The sequence below is a fragment of the Acinonyx jubatus genome, chromosome B3 (genome assembly GCF_027475565.1).
Source record: "Acinonyx jubatus isolate Ajub_Pintada_27869175 chromosome B3, VMU_Ajub_asm_v1.0, whole genome shotgun sequence".
Lineage (NCBI taxonomy): Eukaryota > Metazoa > Chordata > Mammalia > Carnivora > Felidae > Acinonyx > Acinonyx jubatus.
Genome location: NC_069386.1, coordinates 44999592 through 45013963, shown reverse-complemented (window position 1 = coordinate 45013963; position 14372 = coordinate 44999592). Strand labels below are relative to the sequence as shown.

General features: G+C 33.8%; 1 protein-coding gene across 2 annotated transcripts in view; it reads left to right on the top strand.

Annotated features, from left to right (window-relative positions):
* MINDY2 (MINDY lysine 48 deubiquitinase 2) overlaps positions 1-7362 on the top strand; it is an 80464-nt gene extending 73102 nt beyond the window's left edge. For both annotated transcript variants that reach the window (XM_027067368.2, XM_015070871.3), the window contains one exon: positions 863-7362. In XM_027067368.2, coding sequence (XP_026923169.1) covers positions 863-991 — 129 coding nt within the window. In that variant the 3' untranslated portion in view covers positions 992-7362. The remainder of the gene's footprint in view (positions 1-862) is intronic.
* Positions 7363-14372: the final 7010 nt, after the last annotated feature.

Here is a 14372-nt window from a genome sequence, read left to right as displayed (position 1 = left end):
TGAAAATAAAAGATAATGCTTAACTCTTAGATTTCTGTTTAAGGACAAATAAGGCTAGTACTTAAGCCAATGTATGACATGTACTAAGTACTCAACAAAGATTAGCACATTTCCACTTTTCACTTTTCCCAGTTAAACATTTTAAGCACTGCAAATGTGACTATAAGTGGGTTCCTTTGTGTTAAATCTCATTTTATTGAGATGTATGAAAAATGAGAAAATGAAAGAAATTCTCTTTTTGTTATGTTTAACTGTACCATGCCAGAACTGTTCCTCTGACTTAGGATACAAAGAAGATAAGATGCTTTTTAAGGTCTGATGAAATTTTAAACATAGAGGTCTCCATTAAACTAAGTATTTGTATTTCTAGTTCAAATATTGATTACTCCAAGGTTAAAATTTAAAACCTGGTATATTTTTACTAGCTCTTCACTAAAAACATTTTCTTATTTCACAGAATACACTTATTTCACACTCAAAGTTCTCAGGATTTTTTTTTTTCTCCTTGAAAATCTGTTTATTATAGTATGTGATGAGGTCCTAGGGAACTTAGTTTGCCGAAAGTTGTCAATTTCTTTAACATAATCTTTAACAAATATTTCTTGAATTGGAGGCTTCAGGGAATATAATCCTCCACATTATTTATTGTTTGAAATTTCTTTTACTTACAATAATTAATACATTAATTAGATCTATCTAAAATGATAGAGGCAGTTACTCAGATACCATATAACAAGTCTGTGACCAAATAACTTTTTTTTATTAATGATTCCTTTCACTCTTATGGTTTTTCTTTCTAGATAACTATGATTAAGCACCTTAGAAAGTTGAGGTAATTTCTTCCTGTTTATTTTTCTTAAAGCAAAGCCAGCCAGCACAAGCCTCTCCATCAAGTGGAAGACAATCTGGGAATAGTGAACGTAAACGAAAGGAACCTCGAGAAAAAGATAAAGAAAAAGAAAAGGACAAAAATAGCTGTGTCATTTTGTAACAAGTGGTGGGTTCTGTTGGATGCGTCTGTAAGTCTTGAGAAACAAAACCACAGGAGGAAAGGAAGAAAAACCGATAAATACCGTCTGTGCCTGATTTCCCAATGGATTTTGTTCATGTTTTTCAGGGGAAAGGTTGTTACTTAGTTACAATCAGACTTTCTCAAGTCACACAGTACACTCTTCGTGAGCTGGAGTTTCGCGTTACAAGTTGGAAATGCTGTGTGGTATCATACATGAAAAATACTGCACTTGTAGCCAAATAAGCAAATCACAGCAAATTTTGTGTCATAGTGACATTCATAACTCATATCAGTTAGTAAGCTATTTTATCTTTTGTTCTAACAATGAATGGAGGTAACTGATTTTGTCTGATTCCTTCCTGAAATCTAAATATTAGCACAATAGTTTCTGAAATTAATTTTTACAATGTTAAATTATTATCTAATCCAAGAGAAACCAGGGGGTTAATATAGGGATATAAAAGGAAAACACACACACACACACACACACACACACACACACACACAAAACACAAGAAACAAACCAAGACAAAAAATAACAAATAAATAACCTTTAATCCTGTATTGGACTAGTTCAGCCCTTGAACAGCTTTACCTTTCTTTAGGAATGTACATTTTAGATACTATCTTGAGAACTGATAATGGAGCTTGGGTTTAATTTAGATAGAAAAAATAAGTTGTATTTCTTTTCCAATAGCAAAAAAATTACATAACACTAATACTCATATTCTGTAAAATCAGATATTAATGACTTTGTAGTGTTGTGAAATTTTGAGGAATTTTGAAATCTTTAATATATGTAACTTGTACTACAGTTACTATTTATTGAAAGTGCGATAACTGATAAGAAGGAAACCACAGTGGATGCTAGGCCTTGTAAATACAGGAATATAGAAAAGCAGATAGTTCAAATGTCTACCTTTTTCTAGAATTACCTTGAACCTTAAAATTTAAATCATGTTTATTTGCTAGAAAATTATGTATACTTAGTAAAGCCAACAAAAAAGCACATTTCTGAAAGGAAGTTAGAGATCTAATCTCTGAGTCTAGTGAAACGCATTAATAAAAATCTGTTTGAAAATAGATAAGAATTGGGAGGAATTTATGTAAAAGCAATCAGACTTTTTTAACTTATGGGAACCAAATAGACCTATAACATCTTGTAGTGTTTATAGGATTCAGAAAGAATATTTATTGAACTTTATTATGAGGCAACACATATTTTCCTGTATTTCTACTATCCTTAATAGTCCTTTTTATATATGCTTTATATTTAAAAGTTTGATTTAGTCATTTTTGAAAAGACTATTGCTGCTGCAGGTAGTTATGTGATTTACATTCTAAGCCTCAGTAAATTTGTTTAGGAGCATCTTTATCTAACCTGAGCATCCACTTGGAGAATGTTTTTTGTGGTCTGGGGTGACAGTAGACTACAAAAAAAAAAATGTGGTGTAGAGTTCTTAAGCTATGTCTTTAACATTCTCCATGATCCAAGACTATTTATAGGATGAGTCTGTATGTAAAAATAAAAAGTAAAGTCTTATTTATGGAAGGAATTATTCTAAGGGAAAAATCCAGGGTCAAGCTGTATCTTTTATGTCATGTCCTTCTGTATTGCATGTCTGGTTATGTTATACCATTTGTTACTCCTTCAGATTTCCTATACTAGCATGATAAATCATCAGAGAACCTGTTTGGGGTATAACACTTTGATACAAAATATCTGGTGAGTCTCTTGTTAATAACCTAGAATATGTGTACATTGTGAAATAATCAAATTACTACAGAATTCTCTGTTGGCTCAAGCAAGTTGACCTTAGTTCAAGTTTACTCTTGATATCACTCTATTGGTTGGAGGAGGAAAATGAAACCTTAGGGTTTGTTTTTCCTAGAAGAGATAGTAGTGACAGTGCATTATATTTTAATAAGAAAAACAAAACAGTAAATCCTGAGAAATTTTAAAAAGCATATTTGAGGCATATTTTTCCATAATTATATACTTATCTATTTATTACCCTTGAAAAATATATGTGTAAAAGTTATTCTTCTGTTATTTGTTACTATCTTCTTAATTTGTTCCAAAGATAATACTGCCATTCTGCATTCCCTCTGGAAGGAAAAAAAAAACAAAAAACAAACAAAAAAAAACAACTCAAAACCAGCAGTGCTGCTATCAGATAAGTAGATGTCAATGTATACTTATAAAAAATAACTAAAAAATGTAATGTGTTTGTTAATTCAACCTTTTTTCTACATAATATTTCCAACTCAGACTTTCTTACATTCCTGGAATTCAGTTTGATATACCAAGAGTAACACTGATAAAATGTTTGCTTTGATTACTGTGAAGAAAAAATTAAATGTTCAATTCTATTAAAACAAACTTCTTGGGAGATACTGGTTTCCCAACCTTGAAGGTTAGAGCTATTGTGTCTTTATATTCTTAAATTTTGCTCAAGGCAACAAATTACATATTCAGACATTTCATTGCTGGTTGGGGGATATTGGAATTTGATAGTGGTGTATTACAGGCTTTCCTTCGCAATATTTTGTAGTACTTGAAAACTGTTACATGAACTGCTAGCAGAAGGTAGAACTTAAACATTTTTGTTTTTAATATTTGTAGGCTAGATTAGGGACACATTTGTATCAACCGATCACTATTACAGCTAGCAAAAGAGACATAAATGAATGGATATGGTCACTGCACTTTCTTGTACTTTCAAAGGCTATTTCATAAGTTTAGTGACCAGTCTTTGTTAGCAATATGAAAAGTGTCCTCATGTGTAACCCCAGTGAATCAACAATGCTGTGATTTACAATAGGTTATCAACACTTAGAAGTACATGTGAGAGAGAGAGTGAGAGAGAATGTGTGTGTGTGTGTGTGTGTGTGTGTGTGCGCATGTGAGTGTGTGTGTTTGAAGCAAGGATCCATGACTTCTATTGTCAAAGGAATCTGGGAACCTTCCCTCAAATTTTACCATTTAAGAATACACACACACATAAATAACCTAAGCCGTTTGGGGCAGCTAAAATTGGCATTGGCTGTTTCTTATAATATGCTGGTCCAGTGTGCTTAGGTGAAGTAACTTCTTCCATGTTTCAGGGTATCTATTGGCTTAACAGTTGAGTGAGGCATAGACTAGAGTTCAGGATTAAGTTGTATAATATATTTTGTTTTAGTCTCTCATATTTCTAGTATTTGACTACTTATCCCATATTATGTTTCAAATTCTTCCTCATACTTCTTGATCTTAGCTTAATTAAGCAAGTTAGTATTAGAGATTAATTGACTGAATCCAACATTAACCATTTTGTACTTGCACAAAACCTTAACACTTTGTTTTTACTGAATCACCAGCTCAGGTCATTAAGAGAGATCTTGAGAGAAAAGAGGACTAGAAGGCAAATAGATATCTAAGGAAAGAATTATAGTCCTCATATTAATGTTGGCATATGAAGCTGATATTTATAAAGTCCTGCTGGAGAAATACATTCAAGGCAAAAATTTCCAGAACTGTCCTCAAACTTCATTTATTTAAAAAAAAATTGCTTTAAAGCAAAATGATTACATTTCACTTAATTTCCTCTTAAATATTCCAGTTATTTTAAAATAGGATAGAAAACCTACAGGCTTTGCCTGTCGTACAATATTTGGGCATACAACTTAAACTGTAATTGTAAACTTACTAATGTTTGATAAAATACATGGAGGCATTAAAGATAGCATGTAATTTGTATTTTAAGGAACTAGAAATAGGAATTCTGAACTGTTTTATGTCTAAAAATCTGGCTTTTATCTTTCCATGGACAAACTTTCTATGCCTCAGTTTACTCTAAATATGTAAAGGATGTTCATTTTTTCAGAGCGTTAACACTCCTGAGTAAAGGACAAAGTATAAGCTCAGAGTATTACTTAAATAATCATATATATAGTTTTTGTTCTTGAGTGTGCAGATCTTTTCCCCAATCACAATATTTCTTACAGTCAGTTTTTTTAATGCTGTTAAATTTGTAAAATTACCTTGTCTTTGAGTATGGCATTATCTCTTCCTAAAATGTATTTTGCAGTTGCTTTTGGACTATACGATCAAAATCAAGAGAATTTGGGGAGTATAAAAAGCATTAAAAGTCTATTTTTTCCATTATCTTTCATATATCTAAGTATTTAGATTCCCTTTGCCTTTTTCTCCATGTAACAAAGCACATTGGTATCAGGTCACTAATACATACATGTAAAACTTTTGCGCATGGATGAGAGTTCCTAGGTTCTCTAGGAATATAATGGCTTTTTGTTTTATTTTATTTTATTTTACTGATATTATAGCTACTGAGAAAATCTTATGAAGAATCAACGTTACTTTTCTCAGGTGACACTTTAAAACAAAGTTTAAAATCAAAGGCTTGTTAGCCAAAAAAATTTACGAAAGAGAGATAATGGAGTCTGAGGGACAGATTGCAGGACCCTGATAATTTTAACTTCTTTTGAAGATTTATCTTAATTTTTTAATTCATGCATGTCTCTTACTTAATCCCAGGGTCTCTGCTGTTAGAAATTAGAGTTTAATACATTGTGATATGCATATGTATTTTTACATAAAGTATTCTAATTTCTAGTTTCACTTTTCTGATCTAAAAACATTAAATTTTAAAAAACTGGGTAAAAGTCTTCCAACTGTTGCTTCAAGTTCGGGTTTGTCCTTTTGTCCTGAGATTTAGACTTCTCTCCCTATTACAGTATTTTTTAGAACATGGTACTATCCCATATAAGGTATTGAAATACCATAGCAGAAATCCAAAACCTAAACTTTAAATCACAGTAGATTTAAAAGACAAAAAGAGTTCTATTGTTATTCTGCAGTGCCTGTTCTTTACCTAATATTTTAACTTTAAGAATTTAGGAATTTTTTCAAATAACTTAATAATTTGTCATGAATTTTAAAAACTTTATATCCATCTTAACTACACTACGGAGAGGCAGAGATGCCTCCTACTAAGACGATATACAAAGCAGAATTCTTCTGATGGTGATGCTGGCTTCTTTGGGTCTAGTAGTTACAACTTTAAATAGGAAGTCAGAAAACACAAATTCCCATCTAAATTCCCCTATCAGTGACCTGTCCAAATGGGCATTATAAGTAAAATATCCTATAGAGTGATTCTGACTAGTAGAATATGTTTATAGACTAAGATTGGCATTTAATCTTGGAAGATCTGTCTGATGTGTCTCAATTTTGTCAGTTTTTACTCCTTTTCACATCTTAGTTGTGTGATATAGTCATTATTTTCCAGAGTACAGTGGATATCATAGTTCTACAGATTTTTAGAGATGAGGATTTGAAAAACTTCCAATGGTTTTTGTTAAAAGGGATTTTCCTCAATAAAATGACAACTATTGTTTTCACAGATCCACACATCACAAGTAGGACAATATCATAGAAGAATGATGTATGATTGCTCCACAGCAGTCAGCAAAAGGGATAATTGGATAATCTTCACTTGTGAAACTTCAGAGGTACCTGAAAGTCATTTCCTAAAGTTAGTGCATGTGAGTCCTTTTCCTTGAATTGTGCAGAATAATTGGATGTGGCACACATTTTGGGGAATAGGAAGTGAAATGGTATAATGACTGCAGAGCGAGTGATTTTGAAATGTCGCAAGAAGAAACAAGTTTTCTTCCTCACTTCACTGTCTGACTATTTGGGTCAGGAAGTTGCTATGATATACAGATCTCTTTGTGCTAGGCCAAGATTGGCCAACTGAAATAGAGTTCTCAAAGAGTCTGAATACATAGATTGTGTATGAGCACCTATTTTATCCTTTTCTTTACTATCTTAATGCCCTTTCTACGTCTGAAACAATTCATCCATTTTGCTTCATGACCAGCTTTAATTCCAGTTTGAGAATAATAGCACCCTTAGAAATTGATACAAAACAGCATTGAAATACATTTTTCAAATGATACCTAAAAGCATCTACCCAGCTTAGAATTGAACTGAATTTCTATGAAAGAAAGTTATTGTTTTAAATGCTAATTATGTTAAAACTATTTAATTCTAAAAACTATGTCTTAAACATATTCCAAAAGTTTCACTTTTGGAGGCTATTCCTTTAAAAAGGCATATTGAACATAGATGGGAAAGTGTAAAATATTTCTGATAGAATGATTCAGTATTATTCAACATTTAATTTCATGTTTGTTATTGTACCACAAGGATAGTGTCATTCTTGGATTAAAATGTTGGACCTTTTGTTAATATACTTAAAACTGTAACCAGTGATAACACCCTTAGTATTTTTTATTATAGATTATATTTTATTTCAATAAACTTTGATATTTAGACCAAACAGTCTTTCTGTTATGTATATTCATCTCATTAAGGTACTTCTTACAAAGTGGGGAAATGGAGAGATGGAGAAGTGACATTGATTCATATTTAGAATTGTGAACTCTAGGATTAACTCTTAGAATTGGACCAACTCTTTGTTTTTGATGTTTGTTTATTTTTGAAGGGGAGAGAGAGCACAAGTTGGGGAGGGGCAGAGAGAGAGGGAGACACAGAATCTGAAGCAGGCCCCAGGCTATAAGCTGTCAGCACAGAGCCGGACGTGGGGCTCGAACCCATGAGCTCTGAGATCATGACTTGAGCCAAAGTCAGATGCTTAACCAACTGAGCCACCCAGGCGCCCCTATCAGAGGTGGCTTCGTATTCAGGCTTAAATATCATTTCAGATAAAGACAAAAGAAGAGTGTGGAGGAGACCAGGTCTGGGTAAGTAACCAGGAAAAGTATAGTAAACAAAAGCAAGGTTTGTTATGCATATTAACCTTTAAATTGGTGTCTTTTCACATTGACAAAATTTTTTTGTGATTTAGTCATATTCTTTCTGAGAAAGGAAGATTACCCTCATAAATTTAAATTTCCATTATAAAAGGGTGGCTTCTGTTTCAGAGCTCTTGTCTCTGCTGTTTCTCAAAATAATCAGCTCAAAATAATATTTATGTCAAAAAGGCATTTTTTGGGTTGGCATATTCTGTTACCCTTTAGTCAACTCAGGCAAAGGCTGACATGTCACCTTTAAAGGAGTCTTCATTTGGGCGCCTGGGTGGCTCAGTTAAGCGTCTGACTCTTGATCTTAGTTCAGGTCATCGTCTCATGGTTCATGAGATTGAGCCCCACATTGGGCTCTGCACTGGCAGTGTGGGGCCTGCTTGGGATTCTTCTCTCTGCCCCTCTCCACCGACCCTCTTGAAAAATAAATAAATAAATTTTAAAGGAGTCCTCATTATTATTTTTTTTTAAGCCAGCCCTAGGCCCAAGGTGGGGCTTGCACTCATGACTCCAAGATCAAGAGTCACATGCTGTACCGACTGAGCAACTAAGCCAGTCAGGAGCCCCCAGTGGAGTCTTCAGTCTTTTGAGGAATTTTCTTTGGACTGCTAACCTTACTGAATTAAGTCGCTATAAATAAATGGTGATCATGTAAATGAAATGTAGTAGCCTCTGAATCCTGGCATTCCACTAAATGTCCTAGTCCTTGAAACAGGAAACTAACTGCTTACTACTCATTATTATAACACTACTCCATATTTATTAGGATATTACTATGTATCAGACATTTCACTGTTTATCTTCTTAATCCTCACAACAGTTTTAGACTGATATTGATAACAGTTAAGGAAACAGAAACTTGAGGGGTGCCTGGGTGGCTCAGTCGGTTAAGACTCTGTCTTTGGCTCAGGTCATGATCTGAGTTAGAGCCTGTGTTGGGGTCTGTGCTGACAGCCTGGAGCCTGCTTTGGATTCTGTCTCCCTCACTCTCTGCCCCTCCCCCCACTCACGGTTTTTTTTTTTCTCTCTCTCAAAATAAACATTAAAAATTTTTTTTTCAAAAAAGGAAACAAAAACTTGAAAGATTCTGCAACTTCCAAAAAGTCACTGCTACTGGCAATGTTGAAATTTAAAACCAGACCTAACTCCAAATCCATTCTCTTACTTAAAATTATGGAAGCATTCACAAATTTGCATCCCATTCTTGACTCCTTTAATGTAAAGAATAATTATCAGTCTTCCTAGATTTAATTACTTGTTTAAAGTGCAGGCTACATTTCCCCAAATTAGGATCTCAGTATAGGGAGGCTACGGGAAATTCTTTAAAGTCAGATTCTGGAGTAAGCATTTGAAACTTCACCTCATTAGCGGTTTGTTTTTTTCCTTTAGGGTGGAACTGGGGTATTGGATCATCCATTAAAAGGTCAAATGTTATAGCCTGAAATTTTCTGAAGCTTCTCTTTCTGTGCTTTTGATTTACCAAAAGAAGTTTCAGTCAAGCTGAAAAACTGTATCTTTCTAGAAGTGGATTATTCTGCTGATATGATGTGGAGGCCAAATTAAAATGTACATTGTACTTAATCACTGACTCTTGGATTTATTTCCCTTTATAAATATTTCATTCAACAAAATTCAGTAACTTTTTGCTTACCTAATATATTCCAATGACCTTCCTTTTTAAACCATTTCTTATATTTCTGAAAGTTTTCATCTACATTTCAAGGATCCAATCAAAAATTTAAATCTGGGATCAATAAGATTTGTTTCTCTTCTAGATGTGTTATGGTCTTAGTTCTTAAAGTTATGTCTGTGATCTTTCAAGTTAATTTTTTTTGCCTGAATAGATTTGATGCATAGAATTGTGTAAGTTTACAGTGTATATAGCATGTTGACATATTTATGTATCACATTACATAATTTAGTACATATTATGGTCTATATCCATTACACTGTGTATTAGATATGTAAGGCTTATTTTCTACTTGTTACAAGTTTGTACCTTTCTGACTATCACTCTTACCCCTATCCTCTGATAACCACCATTTTACTGTCTGTTTTTTACAGGTTCATCTTTTCTAGATAAAACATATAAATGATATCATAAAGCACATGTCCTCCTCTGACTTGTTTCACTTAGCATAATGTGCTCAAATTTCATCCATGTTGTCCTAAATAGGATACCTTCTTGGGGCGCCTGGGTGGCTCAGTCGGTTAAGCGGCCGACTTCGGCTCAGGTCATGGTCTCACGGTCCGTGAGTTCAAGCCCCGCGTCGGGCTCTGTGCTGACAGCTCAGAGCCTGGAGCCTATTTCAGATTCTGTGTCTCCCTCTCTCTGCCCCTCCCCCGTTCATGCTCTGTCTCTGTCTCAAAAATAAATAAAAAAACATTAAAAAAAAATTAAAGAAGGATACCTTCTTTTTTCATGGCTAAAAAATAGTTTATGGTGTATATGTACCCCCTTTTTTTTTATTCATTCATCTGTTGCTGGGCATTTGAGTTGTTTCCAAATCTTGGCTGTTGTATATAATGGTGTGATAAACATGGGAGTGCATACATGTTGTCAAAATCCTCTTCATTTCCTTTGGGTACATGCCCAGAAGTAGAATTGCTGGGTTGTATGGTAGATCTATTTTTGAGTTTTTGAGGAACCTCAATATTGTTTTCTGTAGTTGTTGGACCAATATACATTCCCACCAGTAATGTATAAGGGTTCCCTTTTTACCACATCCTTGCCAACACCTGTTGTTCGTAGCCATTAATGATAGCCATTCTAACAGGTGTGAGGTGATATCTCTTTGTGGTTTTGACTTGCATTTCTCTGATGATTGGTGATGTTGGGCATCTTTACATGCATCTGTTGGCCATTCTGATATCTTTTGTGAAGAAAGGTCTATATACTTCTTTTTTTTCTATTTTTTAATTTTTTATTTTTTAAAATTTAGATCCAAATTAGTTAGCATATAGTGCAACGATGATTTCAGGAGTAGATTCCTTGATGCCCCTTGCCCATTTAGCCCATCCCCCCTCCCACAACCCCTCCATTAACCCTCAGTTTGTTCTCCATATTTATGAGTCTCTTCTGTTTTGTCCCCCTCCCTGTTTTTATATTATTTTTGTTTCCCTTCCCTTATATTCATCTGTTTTGTCTCTTAAAGTCCTCATGAATGAAGGCATCTGATTTGTCTTTCTCTGGCTAATTTCACTTAGCATAATACCCTCCAGTTCCATCCACATAGTTGCAAATGGCAAGATTTCATTCTTTTTGATTGCCAAGTAATACTCCATTGTATATATATACCACATCTTCTTTATCCATTCATCTGTCAGTGGACATTTGGGCTCTTTACATACTTTGGCTATTGTTGATAGTGCTGCTATAAACAAGGGGGTGCATGTGTCCCTTTGAAACAGCACACCTGTATCCCATGGATAAATGCCTAGTAGTACAATTGCTGGGTCTTAGGGTAGTTCTACTTTTAGTTTTTTGAGGAACCTCCATACTGTTTTCCAGAGTGGCTGCACCAGCTTGCATTCCCAGGGGTCTATATACTTCTACCCATTTTTATATAAGAATTTGTTGTTGTTCTTATTAAGTTGACTGAGTTTTTATATATTTAGATAGTAATCTTTTATCTGATATATGGTTTGCAAAAATTTCTCCATTTTTGTAGGTTTTTTTCATTATGTTAATTGTACCCTTTGCTGTACAGAAGCTTTTGAGTTTGATGTAGTCCCATTTGTTGATTTTTGTTGTTATTTGCATTTGGTATCACTCCCAACTCCCAAATTATTGCCAAGACCAGTAGTGATGACCTTCTTTTCCCACATTTTTTTCTAGGAGTTTTATGGTATCAGGACTTATAACTCTTTGATCCATTTCATGTTAATTTTTGTGACTGGTCTAAGAATAGGGGTCCAGTTTCATTGTTCTGCAAGTGGTTATCCAGTTTTCCCCACACCATTTGTTGAAGAGAGTATCCTTTCCCCATTGGGTATTCTTGATTCCCTTGTTGAATATTAGCTGAATATTATATATGCCAGGATTTAATTCTGAACTCTCTTATTCCATTGGTCAATGTGTCTATTTTTGTGCTAGTACCATGTTTTTATTACTATGACTTTGTACTGAAGTTTGAAATTTAGAAGTATGATGATACCTCTGGCTTTGTTCCTTTTTTCAGAACTGCTTTGACTATTTGGGATCTTTTGTGTTTCCACATAAATTTTAGAATTGTTTCTTCTGTTTCTGTCAAGAATGCCTTTGGAATTTTGATGGAGATTGTGTTCAACCTTTAGATGGGTAGTATGGCCATTTTAAACAATATTAATATTAATTTTTCTGAATCAGCACAGAATGTCTTGTTTATGTCTTCAATTTCTTTTAGCAAGGTTATTATTATATACATCTTTCATTTCCTTGGTTGAATTTATTCCTAAATATTTAATTGTTTTTGGTGCTACTGTGAAGGGGATGGTTTTATTTCTTTTTCAGATGCTTCATCATTATGTAAAGGAATGCAGTTGATTTCTGTGCGTTGATTTTATACCTGCCACTTTACTGAAATTTTTGCTTAATTCCTACAGTTTTTTGACCGATTTTTTGGGATTTTCTTTATGTAGGATCATATCAGTAAATGATGACAATTTAACTTCTTCCTTTTTTATTTGGATGCCTTTTTATTTCAGTCTTGCTTACTTGCTCTAACTAGACTTCCAGTACCATATTGAATAGGAGTGGCGAGAGTGTACATTCGTGCACTGTTCCTGATCTCAGGAGAAATGCTTTCAATTTTTTCTCCACTAAGTATGATGTTAGCTGTGGATTTGCAGTATATGGTCTTTATTATGTTGAGGTATGTTCCTTCTATGTGAGAATATTAAGAGTTTTTACCATGAAGGATGTTGTATTTTGTCAAATGCTTTTTCTGCACCTGTTGAGATGATCATGTGACTTTTATCTTTCATTTTATTGCCTTGATGTATTAAATTTTTTATTCGTGAGTTGAACCATCTTTGCATCCCAGGAATAAATTCCACTTAGTCATGGTGCATAATCCTTTTCATGTGTTCTTGAATTCATTTTCCTAATATTTTGTTGAATTTTTGCATGTATATTCATCAAGGATGTTGATCTGTAGTTCTTCTTGTGGGATCCTTATCTGGTTTTGGTATCAACATAATGCAGGCTTGTAGAATGGGCTTGGAAGTGTTCCCTCCTCTTCCCTAATATTTTGAAAGAGTTTAAAGAGAATTGGCATTAATTCTTCTTTAAATGTTTGGTAGAATTCTCAAGTAAAGCCACCTGCTCCTGGAGAGTTTTCTATGTTGAGAGGTTTTTGCTTACTGACTAAATCCTCCTGTGCCCCTCCCCCCCCCCCCCACCTTCTTCCTGATTCAGTCTTTATAAATTGTTTCTAGAAATGTATCCATTTCTTCTAGGTTATGTAATTCAGTGGCATATCATTGTTCGTAGTAATCTCTAATGACTCTATTATTTCTGTACAATCAGTTGTAATGTCTCCTCTTTCGTTTCTAATTTTGAGTCTTTTTATTCCTGATTTCTTTAGTTATTGTAGCTAAAGGTTTGTCAATTTTATCTTTTTGAAGAACCAGCTCTTAGTTTCATTGGTCCATATATTGTTTTTCTGATCTTTATTTATTTCCACTCTGATCTTTATTATTTCTTTCCTTCTGCTAATTTTTTAATTTGTTCCTTTTCTAGTTCATTGAGGCATAAAATTAGGTCCTTAATTTGTGGTCTTTCATTTTTTTTTTAAAAATATGTATCTTTTAAAATTCTTTTTAAAGTAGGCACCATGCCAAACGTGGGGTTTTAACTCTGAGATTAAGAGTTGCATACTCTACTGACTGAGCCAGCCAGGTGCCCCCCTAATTTCTTAATATATACAATTATTGTTACAAAGCAGTTCCTCTCAGAACTGCTTTTGCTGCATCCCACAATACTTGATATGTTTTGTTTTCTTACTTGAGATAATTTTTAATTTGCTTTTTGATTTCTTCTTTGACCCAATGGTTGCTTAGAAGCGTGTTGTTGAGTCTCCACATATATGTACATCTTCTCACTTTCCTTTTTTTGATTTCTAGTTTCATACCACTGTGGTCAGAAAAGATAGTTGGTATGATTTTGATCTTAAATTGTCTAAGATTCATTTTGTGACCTATCATATGATCTGTCCTGTAGAATGTTCTGTATGCGTTGAGAATAATGTGTATTCTACTGCTGTTGGATAGAATGTTCTGTATATGTCTATTAAGTCTATTTGTTCTGAAGTATGTTTCAATTCCAATGTTGCCTTGTTGATTTTCTGTCTGAATGATCTATCTATTGCTGATAGTAGGGTATTTAAGTCCTCTACAATTACTGTATTGTCTCTCCCTTAAGGTCTGCTATTAATTGCTTAATAGATTTTGGCACTTAGGTGTTCAAAGCATATATATTTATGCCTGTTATATATTCTTGATGTATTGACCCCTTTATCACCATATAAACAAGAGACCGTTGTCT